The sequence below is a fragment of the Numida meleagris genome, chromosome 1, assembly GCF_002078875.1.
Source record: "Numida meleagris isolate 19003 breed g44 Domestic line chromosome 1, NumMel1.0, whole genome shotgun sequence".
NCBI lineage: Eukaryota > Metazoa > Chordata > Aves > Galliformes > Numididae > Numida > Numida meleagris.
Genome location: NC_034409.1, coordinates 171,225,379 through 171,248,668, shown reverse-complemented (window position 1 = coordinate 171,248,668; position 23,290 = coordinate 171,225,379). Strand labels below are relative to the sequence as shown.

The 23,290-nt window shown below is 35.2% G+C and overlaps 1 protein-coding gene across 12 annotated transcripts in view; it reads left to right on the top strand.

The window, feature by feature from the left end:
- The window catches only part of NBEA (neurobeachin), a 486,663-nt gene that overhangs the window by 95,958 nt on the left and 367,415 nt on the right, over positions 1–23,290 (top strand). For all 12 annotated transcript variants that reach the window (XM_021377858.1, XM_021377912.1, XM_021377833.1 and 9 more), the window contains exons 6-9: positions 1,603–1,729; positions 11,898–12,017; positions 14,792–14,938; positions 22,546–22,743. In XM_021377858.1, coding sequence (XP_021233533.1) covers positions 1,603–1,729; positions 11,898–12,017; positions 14,792–14,938; positions 22,546–22,743 — 592 coding nt within the window. The remainder of the gene's footprint in view (positions 1–1,602; positions 1,730–11,897; positions 12,018–14,791; positions 14,939–22,545; positions 22,744–23,290) is intronic.

Sequence of the window (23,290 nt, the reverse complement as noted above, 5' to 3'; positions counted from 1 at the left end):
CCTTTAAACAAATTCCTTCGTAAGAGAAGAGCATCTAAGATCTGGCCACCCGGTGTGTCTAGTCACACCAACTATCTTGAGAGGCATTTTTTTTACCAGAAGATTGTGCTTTATCAGCTATATTCTTGACAGTGAAGGATGAGGAAAGTCTTTTTTTCCTCCATTAATGTACACATACAGATTTAACTATATGTTTCTGAACATGAAATTAAATCTGTAATTATGCAATTTTTTGACATATTGAAATAGAATATTATTAGCAAAGTGGGTTAGATAAAAGATGTAGAATTTCAGCAGCTATTAAGTAAGATGAAATCTGAACTGTTTGCATATACTTTTCACCTCTTAATGGTACCATGAAAAACCTAATAGAAGTGTTTAGTAAAAATATTCCAACAGTAAAACCATTTAAAAAGTCACTATTTTAATAACGTTAAATTATTTGAAAAGCAGCCTACATCAGTGAAAGAGTGTTAATTACTGGGCCATAAGAATACTCAAATTTGAAATGACTTTTTAAATACTTTTGAAACTTCATTTTGAATTTTATGGATGAGGTTCACCATTTAGAACCAATGTATTTCAGTCATGGGTTATTTTTTGTAACCTGAATTGTAAGCTTAAAAAGATTTTAGATTAACAGTTTTGTCATCTGTGTAAATAATAACACACATCTCTGTTGTACTCAGAAAAGGAAAAGTGACAGAGCTTACATAGTTGTAAATGTACATTTAACATTTTAAAAATGTTCTAATTTGGTTCATTATTTTCCACTAACGTCCTTTGCAAAATATATCTTAAAAAGTCCAGAATTTCTCTTTACAGTGCTTTTGATTTCAAATATAAAAACAAGTATTAGTTTTCTGCATTTTCTATCTTTATGATATTTGCCACAGAAAGCTAGAAGCCCTCATAAAATTTACTTATTAAAAAAATGATATCATTAGGTGTTACATTGGTTTAAATAATTGATTTGACAAATGAAAAGAAATCCACAAATTGGATACCTGTAATTACATATATAAGTATCCTAACTAACTCATCAGTTCTGAAAAAGAAATTGCTGCACACAGTAATTACCAATAATTCCAGTAATTACTGGAATCCAAACTTGTATGTTTTACCAGTTGTTTTTTTCTCCTATTCCAATAAAACTGCAATGCGTCTTTCAAAATCTAAGGATAGCATTTAGTTCTGTGATGGATTTGCCTTTAGAACTTAAGTCAGATGTAATATTTTAAATGATGATGAATTAAGAAACTAGGGGCAAAACCTGACAAATATTATATTTGGAGATTTGCTATCTTGCATTTCTGGAAACAGAGGAGAATATACATATACACATATATATGTATTGTTTTTTTAGAATGTAGCCCAGAGTAAATATGTGATTAGCAGCAATCCTCACCTCATCACTCACTATTCCCTCTCCCTCCACCCACCTGAAAAAAAAGGAGGGACAGAGGAAATTAGGAGCTTAAATTCACTGTTCCAGATGTCAGTTTCTCTTCTTTCTCATGGCAATTTAGAGTGGTATTTGAACCCTGTTTTATCATGATTGTTCCCATTTTTCTAATTTCATCAATGACTTTTTCTTTTCAGTTTCCGCACTAGCAAAGGTGTTGGGTATTCTGCTCATTTTGTTGGCAATTGCTTAATAGTTACATCACTGAAGTCAAAAGGCAAAGGCTTCCAGCACTGTGTGAAGTATGACTTTCAGCCACGCAAGGTAAGCAAAGTAGTAATCATAATAAAAAATAACATTGATAATGCTACAAAATGCTTCTGGGAAGGAGTAGTAAAATCCTTTTAGTGATATAGTACTATTAATAATACGCAATTTTTTATTTATAAGTACCTTCTCTGACTGTCATGCAGAATTTTATGTCAATTACGGGCCAAAATCAATTCAAGAAAGAAATAATAATTTATGAAGTAACACTATTATGAAGTCAACTTCTTTTAAGTATACTGCTTAATTAGCTGCAGATACTGAAGAATTTTAAGTACTTGTGAAGTGATTGAATGTCATCTTTCAAAGGTCTGTATGTTACAAAAGTAATTCAAATTCTGAACATTCTGTACTTCGTAACTGCGGTAACAATGCCTGGAACAATTCTGCTGGCAGATTTTCCTTATCTGTTGCTGGAAGAAACAAGGATCTGAACATTACTAGTGATATTTGGGAATTTCTTATTTTTCAGATTGAATCTTGATTATTTCTCTAGATCATATTAGTGTTTCTGATGTATGTCTAGTAGTCCTAGGAGAACAATGATTTTGCTTGCTTCAAGATTTCAGGAAGTTGTCTTAAGCATTGACTTTCCCTCACAGCAACCATGATGTGTTTGGCATTGGTAATAGTCTTGTATGTATTTTGTTGAGAAACTCATTTCTTTTTTATGGCCTTAGAATTTATATATTGAATTTCAGTACTTGTTCTTTCTTGAGAAACTAGTGTTTTAGGAAAGGTTGCTGCTACTCACTTATCAACTTTATGTTCTACTACTTTTCTTGGTATGAGTTTGTGATTCAAAATCACCGACTCTAATTCTCTCGTGTAGGTTTGAATTTATGTTGTTGGTTTTTTTTATGTATAATAATGTTCTTTCCTAGAATATCACTGAAGAATGTATACAGCCTTATAAACACATATCTGCTGATGGTATTGATTCTGCTGTGCAAATTTTATTTATTTTAAAGCCAGAAAAGTGTTTTAATGACAGTTCAGGTTTTCTTTTGAAATAACATGTCTGATAAACACTAAGCCTAGGAACAAATTAAATTATTACCTTGTGGATTATGTTATTGTTAACTAGATTTTGGGAGCCAACTGATCCTTTTTTTCACCAGTAACAGTTTTCCATGTTTTAACAAGATATTACTATGAATGACTGTATCTTCATGCAAAACTTAGAAAATTTTAGCTCTTGCTGTTCATCTATTTGAACTAGTCTAGTTAATTCTGAAATACTAATAAATGAATGTCTCATTATATGAATACCAGTGTCATATCAGCAACTTAGCTGCTGAAGTATGTATCCAAATACATTTGTGCCGTATTTATATTTCTCACAGATCTTGCTTCGTACACTTCAGATCATATGTTCGATTTTAGAAACCATGGTTCATTTTTGAACCAAATCTTCTAGAATATACTTGCTAGTGTATGATCTGTATTATTTTCCATTAATGACTTGTGTATATTAGTTGTGGCAAGTGCATAAAAATAACAGAGGAAATAGTCAAAAACTCCAATATGAGTACAAACATAGCCTGTTTTCTTCTTCACATTGTTTAGATATTACATCTGGTTCTACTAAGCATTCACTGAATGCATAGATGTGAGTTCAAGAAATGCATACCTATTTACAAAGCACCTTACTGTTGGAATTGTAACTTGGGAAGTATAATGTTCTAGCTATTTTCTAGCATTTGCTTATGGATGTAGACATTTCAGCAATAGCTTTTGCTAGAAAACATCCTCATTAAACTTATGAATAATTAATTTTAAAAAATATTTTTGTTGAATCACAGTAGAATTATATAATCAAGCTTAATGCTCAAAAGATCAGAAAGATGTGTTCATGTGAAGATCTTCCGACTATTTATTATGTCTTATGACACCATTGGCAGGGTAATATGCATGAAGTAAATATTTTAGGTATTAATTAGTGTATTTTAAAATTGCTGTGAAATCATGTGCTCATAGAAATATGTAGAGAAATTAGATCATAATATCCTCAACATAAAACATCAATGTAGGTTGATACAATGACCTCTCAACATAAAATATGAACAGGAAAGTTGTAAGTCAAGGACAAACAGGTTTTTTGTTGTTTCTAATTCTGAACACCTTTGCTAATAGTAGTACAGATTGAAATTCAGCCACACATTTTGGAAAGACTGTGTTCTTAATGCGTGATGCCTCCTCTCTCCAATTGAGCTATACTATGAAGTAGCTGTGAAGTACCCACTTCTTCAACAGTGGATGATAAAGCTTGAAAGATCTCAGCAGCATACAAAATTGACAAGCTGTTATCTATATTGAGGTGTCTTTGGATATTACCTAAGGAAGCCCTTTATAGAAGAGAGACATGGTGTTATTAGAGAAAGTGATAGAGGGAATGAGAATGCTGGATGGACTTAAAGGAAAATTGTATAATTGACTTAGAAAATTAAAAAAAAAAAAAAAAAAAAAACCTAAGCAAAATTTTCAATTTAATGTTGAAGAAAATACTTTGGGAACATTTGGTTTGGTAATTGTGTGACAGTAAAGACCTGAAAACCACATCCTCAAATATGAAATAGAAGAGAAATAAAAAAATATTCTGGTGAAAAACAAACAAACAAACCTGGAGTGTCTGTTTTAAATGAGCATATTGACATATCAGAAATATGAGAATATGACTTGGCAGCTAGTGGACACTCACTTAAAATTGCACAGAGGGCAGAGTCATGCCCTATATTAAGGAGTTAGCCTAATCAGAGAAATAAGATCATTGTAACAGTAAAGTATCCAGTTTCTGAACACTGAAAATCACTAAGTAGAAAAGCCATGATATTCAGTTTAAATTGTTAGCCACGTCATAAGAATAATTGTAAAATCTATGATGGACTAGCAAAGATTAGAAGACAAAACAATAAAGAGAATCTTACATTACTTTGATATGAACTGGTAGCATCTTTTTGGGATGAGAGTTCCAACTTTTAAATACCAGAAGCATTTGGATCTATTTCTTTTTGAAAATTTTAGGGAACTCAAAGGTTGACTTGCTTGATTTTGTCTTGAAAAATGCAGAATTACATAGATACTCAGGAGTTTTAATTTCTGTTTTTAAAGAATCTGCCAAAATTGCTTCCATAAAAAAAATTGAATATTAGGAAAGGAGCAATTAAAAGACAGAAGTGTTTGATAGTGCTGTAGAAATTGCTTAAAGGCAAAGATACAAAAGGCTAAGGTCAAATATACCATTAGTCTGAAAATCCAATAGAAATTGTAAAGATCACCTCATAATGTATCTGAGCACAGATAAGTTGTAAAGTAGAGACAACTGTAAACAAAAAAAGTACTTCAGAAAATGGAAATTGTATCAAAACTAAGAATGCCTAAAAAAATATGCTTTAGCAAATTATATGTGAAATGATAAAATTCTTTTTTTTTCTAGTTCATAGAATCATAGAATACTTAGGGTTGGAAGGAACCTTTAAAGTTCATCTAGTCCAACTCCAATGCAGTGAACAGGGACATCCACCGCTAGATCAGGTTTCCCAGGACCTGATCCAGCCTCACCTTGAAAGTCTCCAGGGATGGAGCACCAACCTCAGAGTCACTGGGCAACCTGTTCCAGTGCCTTACCAACCCCCTGTAAAAGACTTTTTCCTTATATCCAACATAAATCGACTCTCTTTAAACATGAAACTATTTCCTCTTACTCTGTTACCACAGACTCTGCTAAAGAGTCTGTCCCCTTCTTTCCTGTATTTCCCCTTTAGATGTTGAAAGGCCACTCTCAGTTCACCTCACAGCCTTCTCTTCTCCAGACTGAACAGCCCCAGCTCTATCAGTCTGAACTCATAGGAGAGGTGTTCCATCCCTTGGAAAATTTTTGTGGGCCTCCTCTGGACGGGCTCCAACAGGTCTATGTCTCTCCTGTTCTGCGGAATCCACATCTGGATGCAGTACTCCAGGTGAGGCCTCACCAGTGCAAATTAAAAGGGAAAGATCACATAATGCTGGACACACTTCTTTTGATGCAGCCCAGGATACAGTTGGCTTTCTGGGCTGTGAGGACACATTGCTGGCTCATGTCCAGCTTCCCATCCACCAGTACCACCAGGTCCTTTTCGGCAGGGCTGCCCTCAATCCTTTCATCCCCCAGCTTGTATTAGTAGTGGGAGTTGCCTTGACCCACGTGCAAGGCCTTTGGATTTGTTGAACCTCATGAGGTTCACCTGGGCCCACTGCTCAAGCCTGTCTATGTCCCTCTGAACAGCATCCCATCCCTCTGGTGTGTCAACCACACGCCACAGCTTGGTGTCATCAGCAAACTTGCTGAGGGTGCACTCTACCTCACTTTCAGTGTCATTGATGATGACATTAAAGGGTATGATGATGATACTAGTGGTGGACACCACTCGTCACTGATCTCCATCCAGACATTGAGCCATTGACCACCACTCTCTGGACTCAAACCTACAGTTAGTTCTTCATCCTTTGAACAGTCCACTCATCAAATCCATATCTTTCCAATTTGAAGAGAAGGACATTGTGGGGTACAGCATCAAAAGCCTTACTGAAGTCCAGATAGATGACATCAGTGGCTCTTCCCTTGTACATTGATTCAATTACACCATCATAATAGGCCACTAGGTTGTTCAAGCAGGACTTACCCTTGGTGGAGCCATGCTGGTTCTTCCATATCACCTCCCTGTCTTCCATGTGCCTTAGCATAGCTTCCAGGAGGATCTGCTCCATGATCTTTCCCAGCAGAGAGAGAATACTGACAGGTCAGTAGTTCCCAGGGTGGTCCTTTCTACCCTTCTTAAAAATGGGAGTGATGTTACCTTTTTTCCAGTCACCAGGGACTTCACCTGATTGCCACTACTTTTCAGCTATCATATAGAGCGGTTTGATGACTACATCAGCTAATTTCCTTGGGACTCTGGGATGCATCTCATTGGGACCCATAGACTTGTGGATGTTCAGGTTCCTCAGGTGGTCATGAACCTGATCTTTGCTTACAATGGAAGGGATGTTGCTTCCCCGGTCTCCTCCTAGCAAATCAAACATTTGAGGGCTGTGTGGCAAGCAGTATCGGAGAAGTCCAAGGCAAAAAAGCTGTTAAGTACCTTAGCCTTCTCCTTGTCTTTTGTTACCTGTTTGCCTGTGTCAGTCGCTGGGGGGGTGTATGCGCTCCTGGACTCCTTTACTTGTTGAGTTACCTGTAGAAGCCTTTCTTGTTCTTCTTGGCAGCCTTTGCCAAGTTTAGTTCAAGCTGGGCCTTGGCTTTCCTGACCCCATCCCTACACAGCCTAGCAGCTTCCTTATTCTCTTCCCACAATACCTGTCCCTGTTTCCATTGCCTGTGCATTTTCTTTTTGCTCTTCAGTTTGACCAGCAGGTCCCAGTTCAGCCATGCTGGTCTCTTGCCTTCCCTTCCTGACTTGCTGTGTCTGGGGATGGAGAGCTCTTGTGCCCTTAAAGATCTGCTAGCTCTGGTCTGCCCCCTTGCCCATGAGGACAGTTTCCCAGGGTGTTTTGTTGATTAACTCCCTGAAGAGCTGGAAGTTAGCTTTCCTAAAATTTAGCATCCTAATTTTACTCATTCCATGTCTCACACCCTTCCAGAGCATGAATTCATCTATAGTATGGTCACTACAGCCCAGGCAGCCTCCAGTCCTGATGTCACCAATCAGTTCATTTACAGTGGTGAGCAGCAGGTCCAGTCCTGATGTCGCCAGTCAGTTCATTTACAGTGGTGAGCAACAGGTCCAGTCCTGATGTCACCAATCAGTTCATTTACAGTGGTGAGCAACAGGTCCAGTATTGCACCCCCCTGGTGGGGACGTCTATTACTTGACTCAGAAGGTTATCCTCAGTGCATTCCAGGAGCCTCTTTTATTGCCTACAGGTCTCCATGCTACTTTTCCAGCAGGTGTCTGGGTGGTTGATGTCCTCCAGAAGGACAAGAGCTTGTGATCACAATGCCTCCTGTAGCTGGAGCTAGAAAGCCTCATCGACCAGCTCTGCTTGATCAGGTGGCCTGTAGTAGACACCAGTCACAAGGCTCCCTTTGCTACCTTAGTCTCTAACTGTCCCCCATAGATTTTTGACTTGCTCATGACTATTCTTTACGGACAGCTCTTCACATTCTATTTATTCCCGGATGTAGATTGCAACACCCCCTCCCTCCTTCCTTGCCTGTCCATTCTGAACAGCTTGTAGCCGTCGATAGCCACACTCCAGTCATGGGAATAATCCCAGCAGGTTTTGGTGACAGCAAGAATATTGTGGTTTTCAAGTAGCACAGTAGCTTTCAGCTCCTCCTCTTTGTTTCCCAAGCTGCGTGCATTGGTGTGGAGGCACTTCAGCTGGGCACGTGGTCTTGTCACTTCCTTAAAGGGTAACTCCTTAATTCCTCTTAAGTATTTCTGTTGATTTTCCCTGTTGCCTTCTCCTATTGCCCCAGCAGTCACTGCCTCATTGTCATAGGATTTTGTATGCGCTGCGGTGTTGCTGGGACCTCTCAAGGCAGCAGGTCTTAAGAGCCAGCTGCCACAATGTTTTTTTGTGGTTCTGGGGATTGCCCAATAACTTTAGGTATTTTACTCCTCTGAAGGCCTCTAAGACTCAAAGAAATTAGAGTGCCACACAGTAAAAAAGAAATAACAGTTTAAAATGTAAATTTAGTTCATTCCAGTGAAAGAGGCAAAGGACTTGGATTAGTTGTGATAAGTAATGGGGGTAAACTATGTGTGCATACACATATGTCTGTGTGCATATGCATGCAACTGAAGAAAAGTTCACTGTGTTTTGTAGAGCTTCACTTGGAGATCAGAGCAACAGAGGTAGATAATTCTCAGAAGTGGAAACCGTGAAACATTCAAAAAAATTGGATGACAGGAAGGAGATTGACTAAAAGAAGCTGAATGTGCGAAGAGAAGTTGTTAACATGCAAATAAAAGATTATTTAAAGAAAAAGACTATATAATTTTTCTGAAGACTGACATGCACAACAAGCAACAATGCTATGAAAAGATATCATTGCTCTTTTTAGTTCCTTATGGGGTTCGTGGACAGTGTTACAATAAAAGATTAATAACCTATTTGTTTCCAAACAAGTGAGCCAGCTATTAAGTTCAAACTACACACAACAGAACAAACTGCACAATATCTTGCAAATTGTTATACTGTCTGAAATACTCTTAAAATGCTGTAAAGGGAAAGTCTTAGAAAATAATTGAGTAAAACTGTGGACAGTTAGAAAAGTATCAGAAATACAAGTAAATTGCTATAAAAGGTACAACTTCTAATAGTGTCATTGCAGTGAACACATCCTCAGCAGAATCATAATCACTAAATGGAGATTACTGTTAAATAAACTTTAGAAGGAAAGAGGACAAGGGCATGTTTAATCTAACAGATCAATGCTAGGTGGCATGGAAGATTTGAAAAAGGAACATAGACTAAAGCAGAGCCCTAGTCATGCAGTTTGCACTTAAGTTTCTGATTATCATAGTCACTAGCTAAGCTTCTGGGATTTCAGTGATGAGTATTTTACTGAAATCATAGGAGATGTTTCTATCTGTAATAGAATCTTACCAAAAAAAAAAAAAAAAGAAATGGGAAACAGAATTTGTGTTTTTTGTGTTGTTTTTTCTTCTTTTCTCCTCTGGGGACAGGAGGCTATTGGCCAAGAAACATTAATTTGTTCATTATTGCTTGAAAAAAAGTGTTAGACTGGCTACACATGACTTCAGAAACCAAAGCTGTAGTGCATCATCCTTAATCTAGTATTAAATAATAAATCTATTATCTTGGACTAGCAAGAGGTAAGTGTACCATTGTACAGCCAGTAGGGTTTATTCACTCTTCTGTTATTTATAAGTTTTTAGGGAGGAAAAAGTTGAAATACATTTTTAAAGACCTGGAAAACAGATGTGAAAAAAAGTGCATCCTAATAGGTGTATGTGTTATATGTGTGTAAAAGAATACAGCTCAATTTGGGGACTGCTGCAGGGATTATTGACAAAATATATTTTGCTCTTTGCTTTTTTAAATTTGTAATAGTGCGCTTTCTCTTATTTCAAAAGCGGCATGTAAAAGCATTTCTATTTCCTCTGATACAGAGAGGTAGATTTTTGTAGTAAATACACTTTATGTCCATTTTTAAAAAAAAAAGGAAAAATCATTATTTTAATCTGTATTTAATACAATATATCATCCTTGAACAGTGAAGGAGAATTTTAGGAACTGTTTTGAAGAAGTGATGGATTTATACAGGGAGTTTCTGATACATAACATGTATGTAGACTATTTTATTTTTAAAATAAGGCTATCAATGCTAGACTGCTTGCCCTCTCTGTAGTACTGTTTCAAGTCTACCTTTGCATCCTCAAACCAATGCAAGAGAAAACTGTTGGAGTTTGCCTCCAAATTACTCAAATTCCATTCTAGCATTAGATGCTTCAGGTGACAAGGCTTTCAGTATGGAACTGATATGAAGTTTAAACACTACTTCAAAAATTTACTGGCTACTTTTATTAAAAGGAATTTGCTTATGATTTCAACTAACTATTTAAGAATTTTTATACTTTACAGTATCACAGTAGTGAGCTGTATCCAACTTGAATAGGCAAAAGAATTAATTGTACATAGCAAGGAGACATTCTCTGAGGAGAATTGAATATATTTATATTTATGTATATTTATGTATTTATTACAATTCAAAATATTTTATGCCCAGTTTACTTTTTTTAAGGTAGGAGCTGTTGCATATAAGGTGGGAGAAGTTTTATTTAATGACTCAATCTGAAAAATTGGTACTGATATTTGTAAAATAGTATTACATACACTATGGTTGCATTCTTAATGAGTGACATTGTTCAGAGCTGTATGTTTAAGTCATGCTTAGCAGAGCGCACCAGAGTAAATATGGAGTAGTCCATTTTAACTCAACAAGATTAACTGGTGAAAGTTTGTTGATATTTCTCATTAGGAAGAAAAAATAGATAAAGGACGTGCCTACAGAATTTTCAGCTGTATCCAGATAATCACAGGTGTACAGAGTACAAAATGTAACAAGAGGGTAAAGGAAAAGAAATTGTCTAATTTGTATTGTTCTTGTGCATATCCAAATTACATGCATTCTATGAAGAACTTTTTCTACAAGTTACACATTTATGATGAATGTTATAACTGTTTAACTCTTTATAAAGATAATGCTCACATAATCATAAAATCATCGAATCATAAATGATATGGCACAATACTGTTGATGATAGTACTGTTGATGTAGAAGAGAAAGACAACCTCAACCACTTAGAGGACGGCTTCTTTAGTTTCTTGACAGATATTGAAAGATATGTAATTGGAAAAAGAGCCAACAGAGAAGAAAATTTAAATGATTGAAAACATCAGTGATTTACTGAGACAGGTCACACTTCAGCATGCATGAAATTCTCTCTTTTCTTTGATGTCTATGGAAGAATAAACTCTGATAGTGTTTCTTACCGAGGCAGAAAAAAAGATGAAAGGAATACATTTTCTGTTCAAATTTTTTTTGCGTTGTAACAACTACCTAGATTATTTAGAGTACCTCTTAGGAGGTGAGTTCTCCCTAAAGTTTAGCCATTTGAACTAGTCAGCTGAGTGAGAAAAAGACACCTGCAGCAAATCATTTTGCAAGTGTAGCTATGACTTGCAGGATGGGATTTAATGTCTACAAATTCCCAACTTGCTCCAGTCCTTAAGTAAGTGTAGATGACATCTAAGTGAACCTTGGTGTTCATAGGTTCTTACGGGTTTTTTTAGGGTAAGTACACATAGAACTGGATTTCTGATGAGACTTCAGTTGCATTTTTATATAGCTTTTAAGTTAAATTACATTTTCAGGAATTTGAGTGTTTTCGTCTTCTTAATTTTATGTACGCATGTTTGGCTCTAATCTCATAAAAGGATGCAGGTAGGTACATCGTTATATTTAGTAACAGTTCTACTGAATGGACTTGAAGTTCTACTCACTTGACTTTTACGTAATTTTAGGAGTTTGCAAAGATTTGTCTGATCATTTAGCTTCATGAGATGAGTCACTTATTTTCCAATTATAATCCTTTACTTCCTGCTCTGGCACAAAAACTGCCACTATATACTGTTTTTTTCCATTTCTTTTCAGTGGTATATGATAAGCATTGTACACATCTATAATCGCTGGAGAAACAGTGAAATACGGTGTTATGTGAATGGTCAGCTGGTATCCTATGGTGACATGGCGTGGCATGTTAATACAAATGATGTAAGATTTTTTTTTCTTATTCCATTCAGCAAATCAAACTGTTCATTTTGTTTTAAATGCAAAAAAAAAAAAGTACTGTATTTTCTCTAAATCTTTGAAATTTTTCTATTTTTTAAGGTTATGCTTTAACCTATCTTCCTTAGTTATGTATTTCATAAATTGTAATATTGTTTTTCTTTAGAATATCATGGGTGGTTTTTTTTTAGCTGTATTTTCCATGGTTGTTTTAAGGAAATTTGTGGAGAATTTTGTTGCCGAGACTGTTATAGCTAATATTTTTAATATATTATATTGTATAGAGGACACTGAGAACAACAGATTAATATTTCAGTTTTTTTCCATGGGAAGCTATGCTAGAGCTACACATTTGAGAGATAGATTAAGGAAAACACTTAAGAAAAACTGATTCATTCAGCCAAATGGCTATGCATGCTGCCAAGCACTCATTTTTGTGTCACATTAAGTTCTCTGTTTTATTCAAGAGGTGATATTTGGTAAAGGTTAAAAGATTTCTATATTATTTTTGTTGACTGTATATTTGTTCTTAAGTATTTTTCTTATATTGCAGTAGGACTGAATAGCCTGGACTATGGTCAGAGTCCTATTGTTTCAAGCACTGTATAAACATTGTAAGAGATCATTTATTTCATGGAGAGTTTACCATTTTAAACCAACAAGGTACATAAAGATGCAAAAGAAGAAAAAAAAGTAAAAGCTGGAAAACAGAAGCATGAAGAAGCATCAGGAGATTTATGTTATTAAGCAAAGAATGATGTCTTACAACTTTATCCCAGTAACAAGCATATTTTGCCTCTTTTATTGTTTGACTTGGAATAGTTCACAGACGGTTGACTGGTATTAAAAATGCTGTGCTAAATTTAGAGGAATTAGTATTTAATTAATGTTCTTAGCAAGTACAAATTAAGTGCTACAAAATTGCCGTTATGTATTTCGTACTTTATTCATTTGTATGGACAATAAAGGAGATTACCAATTAAAAGATATGGAGAGACATACTGTTGCACAGCATTAGCCAGCTCAGTGCAAAGACACAGTCAGTCATCTTATATCTGCTTCTACCACACATAGAAACCATTCATTTGCACCTGGAGAAGACTGCACGTATACCTACATATTCACCTAAATGTTACCTGGGCTGATTGCAAGTTATCTTAACAGTAAATTACTACAGGAAATGCATCAGATTTCATATTTTAAAAAATATATATAAATTATTTTAATGAAATCTATTTATGTTTCAAAAAAAAACTTATTCCCTTTTCTCATCTTCCACCTTGGAAGAGGTGAGAGTACACACCTAATGATGCGGGAAAAAGGCGCTCTTTCTGGCCCAAAGATTTGCATGAGGGAGGCAGACAAAACAATTATCTCTTGTGCTTTGCCTTCAAGCTAAACCTGTGCTAGATTTTCGAAGATGTATGATTCATCAGCTCACTGCGCTTTGCTATTTCTTATTTATCATATAAATCTTGGCTGTTTGTGAGTGCATGTGTAGAAGCACGTTAGTACTTAGGGAAATTAACTGTTCTTTGCTAAATTGTAGGGGCAAAGTTGGGTTTGATAGGAAGTCTTTAAATATTGTGTGTTAATTAAAGTAGATGGGCTCTGCTTGTCACAGCTTCTGATCACCGTTCTTTAAGTTCTTAGTAGAATTTCTACTTGCAAGAAAAGGAAAGGCATTCAGGTTTTTTTCAGAGCATGGGTTCTCCTTGGTAATGTAAACATGTACGTTGGGTGAGAATGTGATGATTCACAAGTCAGCTGAGGTGCTGGAGGATCTGTACTGAGTTACTAGCTTGTAAATTATATGTAAAATTCTGTCTGTTGTACAGTTGATGATAACAAGAAAAAGAACAAGAAAATAGCCTTGACATAAGGCACACAAATATGTATTTCCTTTCTTTTAAGTATAAACTACAAATGTGATGACATTAGTAACTGAGACAAATTCCTCAAATAAATTAAAGTTAAAAATGACTATTTGCTCAGGACAAGTTGAAGCTTTCCAACAGAAATGGCACAAGCATCAGTAAAGTCTTTAAGTCTAAGCAGGACTTTCATGGACTAACTGAAAACTTTTAAGATGTTTTACCATTTACCAGTCATCTGAGTGGTCTCAGCCTATTGTTAACACTGTGCATCTTGGATATGAACAGTTGCAAGTTAGGATTTTTATTATTTTTGTCAAAAAAATTACCAAATTATCAAAAGAAATTACAAGTTCCAAAAAGAAAAAAAGTAGATATTGGTCAGAAGGGAGGATAAATCAGAGATGAAATCCTGGATACCTCTTACTTCACCTCAGTGCAAAGCTGAAGTCAGAAGAATTTAAGGTCAAACCAAATTATAGAATAAGGTCATAGAACAAGACTGTGCACCAGAGCAAACTAGAAGAATCATATTTTTTTTCTTCCTGCTACAGACTTTTAGCTATTTTAACACAATAGTGGAAGAATACTGTATTCTGCTATTCTTATTTTCTGTTGTATGTCAAATGGTTAATAAATAAAAAGAAAACCCAGCAGGTTGATATAAAACAATGACCCATAAAACAATTAAAGGTTACATAAAACAGTTAAGGGTTATGTAATCAAAATGAAATTGTTCACTACAGGTATTTAGGTACAGAAATACTAAGTGACCAAAATATTTTCCTAATTAGAGTCTCCTTTTATTTTTGTCTGTACATGAATATTATTTCATTGTATAATTTATATAACTAAAGCTCATTAACATTGCCTCTTCTAATACAGAGTTATGACAAATGTTTTCTTGGCTCTTCGGAGACTGCTGATGCTAACAGAGTGTTCTGTGGCCAACTTGGAGCTGTATATGTATTCACGGAAGCCCTCAACCCAGCACAGATTTTTGCAATACATCAGTTAGGACCTGGTTATAAGGTAATAATGGATCTTAAAAAACACTGTTTTGTAAAACTGGAAACAGAAAATAATTAATAGAAATAACTGATAAATATAGTTGGAAGCTGTGTGTGAATGTAGACATTCCTCTTAGGTCATGCAGAGCTGTGTGATTTGTTTTCATCAAAATATAAGTATTTCATCAAGTTTCCTAACTACTTTTACTTTCTATCAGCTTTTTGAAAGATGCAAGTAATTTCTTTAAAGAATAAGTGAAACATGATTGTATGTGAATTTTATAAGCTTGGATCATAATCAAATTGGAGCAATTTTATGTTTTGTGTATTGAATTACAGGGGAACAACTTTCCTCTTCTCTCCTGTTTTGTGTTTAAAACCTGAATTAAAGCAGATTAGTATTCAACAAAGCATAACAAGCCAATTCTGTTCAAATGCACAGTTCTGCTGAAGTAAGCTTTCTACTCATGCTTCGCCAGAGAAATTTAGGAGACAGTTTGGACACGTGTGCATCAATTTCAATGTCTAGTATAAAATATATATATATATAGTTATTTCTTGAAATGTCTGTGTATAGTATTATTTCATCAAGAAAAAAAAAGCAGATTGTTTTCAGTAGTATATGGGAATTGCTTGCCCGTTGGAGGAATACTGAAAATGAATGATCAGGTCTAACTCCATGTAAAGACTATTGGATTTGTGCCACCAATTATTCACTGATTTTGTTTTTGCTGATTTGTGTTATTTGTGGTACCATTTGAACTATATTTAAAGTATATAGCATATACATTGAAAATAAAAATGTTAAAAGATTAGCAAACAAAAATCAACATTTAGATTCCAGCAATATTAATTTACTATCCTGCAAATGTTTGCTGTAAGTCATTTGACAACAGCTAGCAAATGACAATGACAACTGAAAACATCTTTTATGGTAAGTATGTAGTGTGGAAAGCCAAATGCATGTTAAGGCTACTTGAAGAAGATAAAGTCTGTTGTGTGTGGTTTGTGGTTGTAACCTGCTGTGAAACTAAAAATGTTCAGTCAGTCAAGAGATGTGTGTCACCTGTGCAAACAAGCAATACTTTGTTCCGATGATAATACTCTATTTTGTTTGAAGAAAGATTTCTGCAATTTTTTTTTTTGCCATACAAAAAAAAATCTAACCCTATACTTAATAATAATAAACATAATAAGTCTTTATGAATTAATTAAAATCCTGGATTTGCAGGAGCATACTGAAGTGATATGATATAGGAATAATGGTTTCATTTCTTACAAGAAGTGAAAAATATTCTGCAACATTCTTGAGCATTGAGAGGTTCCAGAGGACATGTGTGCTTTCATGCAGAACATTTTCAGTAGTTACTGCACTGTTCTCACTACATTATCAGCAAATTACCTTCCTTGATTCATAGGCTTCCCTTAAACTAAATTTCTTCAGCTTCTTACTGATTTTTCTTAAAAATCTCAATTATATGTAATTAAATGTAATTTAATACTTCAGGGATGTTTTTCCTTGGTATAACATGTTTTTTCAGTTTAAACTGTGTTCTCAGCACAGTTAATGGCTCTTTCCTGTGTACTGTACCTTTCTTCCTCGTCTAAATGACTAAAAATAGCTTTTACTAATAATGGTTAAACATTCATTAATGCTTTGGTTCCCATTTGTGGAAGCCTCTGAGAGGTTAGTCAGAAATGTGTAGCTATTGTTTTAAAGTATCATTGTAAAGATATTCAGTGTGTACAATGAGTTTTTATACATTTTATCTATAAATTTCACTTGCACTCAGATACTGTCAGAAAGTGTTTCTCTTTGCTCCTTTACACCTACATCTGTAATAATCACTTCTCACTTCTGAATCACCTTAAGAGCCTTATAAATGTTTTAGCTTTAGCTTCAGTTACATTAAGTGTTGGACACTGCAGGTGAGTTAAACTGCAATCTTCTGCTATTGTTTCCTGTATAATTTATTATGTTTTTATTGGAGAATTTGGTGTGGAATACATGAAGTGCATATAGTGAAATGAAAAATTTCTGCTGGAAAAATGAAATTACTAAATTATTATAGAGATAATTCTACATCTAAAGAAAAATTGCTCAATTGATTTCCAGTAGATTGAAGCAATTTCTTTTCTAAAATTAATATATACAAGAATGATAATTGACAATGCTTACTTTTGTATTGTTAAATTTAAGTACTATGATTCTAATATAATCATATGCCTTATGCTATACTTCTGTTTACGCAGACAGTTTCAGCTGCTTAACTGGTTGCCCAACAGCTTAATTTCCATCTTGACAATTTTCATTAGTGATTGTAAATTTTAAAATTCCAGACATGTGTATGCGGTCTGAATGAATAAATTCTTATACTGTTCATAGTCTAGCAGTAAATTCTGATACCACTTGTAGTCTGACACCAGAAGTCTACCACTTGTGTGAAATGTGTAAGTAAAAATAGAAGGATTTCAAGAATGTCCTGGACATAACGCTTTTTGCATCTTCTATAGAATGCTTTATAGCGTGTATTAAGCACATATTCTCTAAGATATTGTTTGTACTAAATGAATGAATTTATGCTTCTCAGTTCATTTAAAGGGTAAGAATTTAAAAATTAATTCAAAGTCAGCTGCTTTTTCTAGCTGACAAAATGCATCTTGAAATGGTAGCAGCTCTCTTAAAACTCTTGGTGGTATTTATTACTTTCCTAACTGGAAAATACAGAATAATAGAATTATTTCAGTTGGAAGAGACCTTAAAGATGTCTGGTTTCAACCCACTGCTGTGGGCAGGGACACTTCCCACCAGCTCAGGCTGCCCAGGATCCTATCCAGCCTGGCCTTGAGAACCTCCAGGGATGGGGCATCCACAGCTTCTCTGGGCAGCCAGTGCCAGTGCCTCACTGCCCTGAAAGAACTTCCTCCTAATTTATCTTCCTATCTACCTGCCTCCTAATCTTCCTTCTATCTAAGTCTCCCCTCTTTTAGTTTAAAACCATTCCCCCTTTTCCTGTCACTCTCAGACTGTGTAAAAAGTTGGTCTTTGCCCTGGGAATTTTTGGAAAATGTCTTCATGCAGGTATTTTTTTCTTTCATATGACTGTCTGTGGTGGTTCTATTGATTTACTATTCTTCCTTTAGTCCAGGTTAAGGACTAAAGGATATATATATACTAGGATTTGGATTCTTTAGGGAAAGTGACCGTCCCTTATTGAGTGTTCTGTATGCTTTGTTTGTGACAACAGAGACTATTATTTTGCCTCTCATTCATCTATCTGCACTATTATTCATAATGTCTCTAGTTTTGATTGGTTATCCTTCAGATCTCTGGAATATAGAGAAAGCTGCATGCTCCATCAGCTCAGGGCAGTGCAGTAGGCAGGTATTTGTGAAAATATGTGGTATGTAATATTGCAAATAACACTAAAGCTGAAAAGTTCAGGGAAGGCATAAGGAAAAGTGAATCTTATTACAGTCCATACTTGTTACAGACTGTTATAACACCGAAAGAGTTGAAATATCCTCACCAATCTTACTGAATGTGTCTTTAAGGATGCAGTTGGTTTTAACCAGGGATGTCTTATTACAAAAATTGATTTATTAAGAAAATAGATGCAGTTTATTTTGAAATACTAAAAATTCAGTTATAAAAAAGACCTATTTCATGTTAATTTTTTGAACAAAAATGTTACATTGAATGTATAAGTAACAATATTGAAGACTTCCCATAGTAACTACTATGTAGAAACGACAAATAATCAAATTTATAACAGGGGAAGAGAGGAAAATACACCAACAATAGAGCCATGTTATTTGCCTCCTTGCTGTTAAACCCTCCCACATCCATCCACAAGATATCTTGGCTTTTTAGATTGTGTTGAGTAGAAACCCAGTAGAATTCAATAGTATCATTCCCAGGTTTCATCGATATAAAAGCATGCTCACTCTGAGTCTTGCAGATACTAAACAGGACTTTCACCTACCAAACTGTTGTTTTCACTTGCTAGAGGTTGACAAAAGGATATGAATGCATCATCTCCCTGCTTACACTGTGCTATTTCTGCTACCCAACATTGTTCCCAGGCAGCAAAGAAGACTGTGATGCATATCTCAGTGGAATTCTGAGGGGCTAATAATCACAGAATAGAGGGGAAAGGAAAATAATGTGGGAGGAAGAGATGCATCTGATAGCAAAATTTGGTGCTGTTTGTAAAAGGAATTTCCAACAATTTTCCTAAATAGCCACGTGAAGTCTGTAACACTCCTTTTAGCCCTCCCACATACACGTTTCAAAATGAAGTATCAGATTACACTGTGTGTTCCTGCATCCAAGTTTGCTTTTCTTCAGTGCTGCAGTATCAATCATTTTGTCATCTGTGAAGGCTGGAGTAAAAACTGCATTAATGCATGCACGTATAAACACACACCAACTAACCTTTAAAATTCAAATTCGCTTCACCTAGTTATGTAGTGCCTACCTAGTTATGTAGTGTAGGTAATATTTTATTTTTGATTACATATATATTTATATATATATTTATATGAGATGATTGATAAAGAAGGTACAAAGGAATGTATATATTTATGTTCCGTTCAGCATGTTAAAACAAAGGGTCTTTTTTTTTTTTTTACTTTATGCCCTTACACTGTTTCTACCAGATCTCAAACTTGCATTCGTTCAGTGACAGTTAATTAACCATTTGCAATTTAACCTTATACACTTGACAGCCTGTGGTATCCTCCCATGGATGCACTTTTGCTAGTCCCTAGTACAATATGCATATACTGAATTTATTTTTTTCTTCTGTTTTTATGTAAGTTAAATCTAGTGATCAGGGAGTATTGTGTCTGAATTAATAGCCCCTCTTTCCCTTGTATTATAATATTCTTGTGAGTAGGATATAAGCATTTCTAACTTACGATCACTTATGTTCAACTTTTATGGCAGAAAGTCCCTTCAAGTCTTTTTTTTCCAAAAAATGAGGTATTATATTAATTTGTAGCTATTTGGGTCTGTCTTTGCAACAATGGTATCTGATGAACTATTGAGATATAGTAAACACTGAAAATTAGGAAATAGAATAATGCTCAAATTTGTTTTTAAAATTCATTTTATTTAAACAAATTGAACAATTTAGAAAGTTGCAAAATTTCATGGTAAAGTAATGATACAAATTTTTGCTGGAATGCTTTGACATACTTGAAATGACAGGAAATACTATGTAAAAGTAAAATATTTGGAACTTTTAGCTCTGTTAGTGCTTAAAGGCATGAACAAAATTCTTAATAAGAGTTTTCTTGTGATAAAACACCAAAACACAATTCATGTAGAAAGCGGATACTTTCTGAAATCTGTGAAATCACTGAACTATTTCTGCCTCTGCAATAAGTGTGCAAAAATATATCTGTATAGCTAAATATGCTCTTAGGGGAGAAATATATCATCACCTTCATCAGGACAAGTTGGTAATCTGTAGCAGTGATTTCCTGATAAGTGAAATAGAGATGACCATACTAACGGGGAGCCAACTCTCAAGCTGTTAAGCATAAGACACACTTTGTCTGTTTCTGCTACAGCGAATACTGTGACAAGATAGAGGAACACATTTATAAATTGAAACATTTGAAACTGAATGCTGTATCTGGCAGGGTTTACTACAGATTGGTTGAAGTCTGATACGTTAGACTGAATATCTGTCAGCAGTTGGTGAACATTTCTGGTTCAGTTTCTTCCAAATGAAAGTCTCTGGTTCTGAACAGGTTTGCAATATTCAGAAAGCAGTAAGTGGGATCACTGAGAGTTGCCATACAAAATGGATTTCTGACCCAAATACAAATCACTAAACACAGAATGGTTGAAGTTGGTAGCGACCCCTGGAGGTTACCTGGCCCAACCCTGCTCCAGCAGGAACACCCAGAGCAGGGTGCCTCCGGCCACATCCAGGTGGCTTTTGAAGATCTCCAAGGAGAAGACTCCACAGCCTCTGGGCAGCCTGTGCCAGTGCTCTGTCACCCGCACAGCACAGAAGTGCTGCTGGTGTTCAGAGAGAACCTCCTGTGCTCCCATGTGTGCCCCTGCCCTCTGGTCCTGGCACTGGGCACCACTGAGCATAGTATGGCTGTCTGTTTGCACTCTTTGTTCAGTATTTATGGACATTGATGAGATTCTCTGAGCCTCTCATTCTCATACAAGAAGTGCCCCAATTTCTTCATCAACTTTGTGGCCCTTTGCGTGACTCTCCATATGTCCATGTCTCTCGTGTACTGCGAAATCCAGAATTGGATGCAGCACTCCAGATGCAGCCTCACCAGTGCTGAATAGGGGCAAAGGATCACCTCCCTCCAGTTGCTGCCAACACTAATCCTAACAGAGCCAAAAATAATGTTAGCTAACTTTGCCAAATTGCAGAATAAACCACTGACTTCCTATTCCTTTATTCCTATTTGCTATTCTAATTTCCTTCTCTGTTATAGTGCCTGCGTCTCTTTCATTTTCAGCACGGTTTTGCTGCCTCCCTTCCACTCAACATCACTCTGCATGGGGCACAGCTGACTGACATATCGGCTCCAAGGGTTCTCAATCAGCTGCAGTCAGATGTCCAGTTGATTCAGCCTACATCTTTCTTATGACCCACATACAAATGGGTGCTTGTCACAAGACCTTAAATTGCCATGTGTCAGTCACTTGAGCAGACATTCTTTCCAATCTTTTGGTCATAAGCAAGAGAATTTATTCAGGGTTTCCAACAGCCTTGAGAACTCTGCAAAAGCTAGAAGGGTTTTATGGGTTTATATAGCTGGTCGGAATCTGTAATATTTTTGGAAGGAGCAGCTGATAGTCTATAAATTGCCTATTTTAATTATTCCAGCCTAGATAACAACAATCCTACTGGTTACATGTTTTACAGTTTCATGATATGTTTTCTTTCTGTGTTGGGGACAGTAGGAAGAGAGAAAATTGTGGGATGAAATGGGTGAAAACAACAGTATTTTTGACATAGACCAATATATAGATGGCCATATGCAGTGCAAATGAAGTGTTTTGTAATTAACATCAGCTATATATATTTAAAAAAAAAAAACAGAATAAAGATTTTAGAAATACAAATTGAATTTCTTATTACAGTATTGAAATATTGTTATATTACATATTACAATGATGAAAATGGTGATAATTTCTAATGAATTTACTTGCATCAGCACAGTGTGTTACTACTAGTTATTTTTTGCTGCTGTCAAATGATTGTTACATGCAGAAGTAGGTGTGTGCCAAGTAAATCTGTCAGCGCTTTTCAGAAAGAAAGACATCTGTCTTCTTGTGCTTGATTGATTTCCCAGAGTTACCATAAAACCTAGTTTTAAACCAGATATGGATCATGATATGTTTAAGAAAAACTGAGTTTTTCATTATTCATTTGAGTTTGAGAATCATTAGTTTGAAATATGGCATTTAGAATTGTATTTTGTTTTTTATTTAATTTCAGTATCTTATTTATATATAATCTACACTGTTAATGAAGCATGGGATTTATGGTATTTTAAAAATAGCCATTACTTTAAAATGGTATAGGATTCAGTCATCTTTTTACTTTGTAAAGCTTCTTACATTTTCTTTTTTTTTTTCAGAGCACATTCAAATTTAAATCTGAGAGCGACATTCATCTGGCTGAGCACCATAAACAAGTGCTATATGATGGGAAACTTGCAAGTAGCATTGCTTTTACTTATAATGCAAAGGCTACTGATGCTCAGCTATGCCTTGAATCCTCACCAAAGGAAAATCCTTCAATTTTTGTACACTCCCCACATGCTCTTATGCTTCAGGTTTGTGTGTTTTATCTCATTTTTAATCATCAAAATTATTTTAATTGAACTAATACCAATACAAAAAACATAGTTTAACTGACTGTTGCTTTGTACTATTAATTTTGTTCACATATACAAATTTCAGAGTTACTAGGTACATATTAAAACTTGCTACTTCATCGAGGTTATCACTTTTATCCTTTAAAGCATGTATTTACCTTTTTTATGTTCCATGTTCTTTGCCTCTTTCTATCACTGTGAAGAAAAGCATACCGTTGTTCTACTATTACTGTTGTGCTTAACGTAATCTTTGTGTGTTAATTTTCTGGGGAGAAAAAACTGATAAAAATAATTGTGTCCTTCAAATTTTGTCTGTAGCATACCTAATGCTACTAAATTCATGTTCTGCAATAACTGTTAGCTCAACATCATTTGGATGATGAGAGTATTTGTATGCTATTGTACAAGGAGAACATAATTTCGTGTCATTTCTGTTCTTAATATACCTGTCATATGAACTGTTCTTTTCTCACTTTTTTTTCATCAAAAAATAGATAATTCCTGC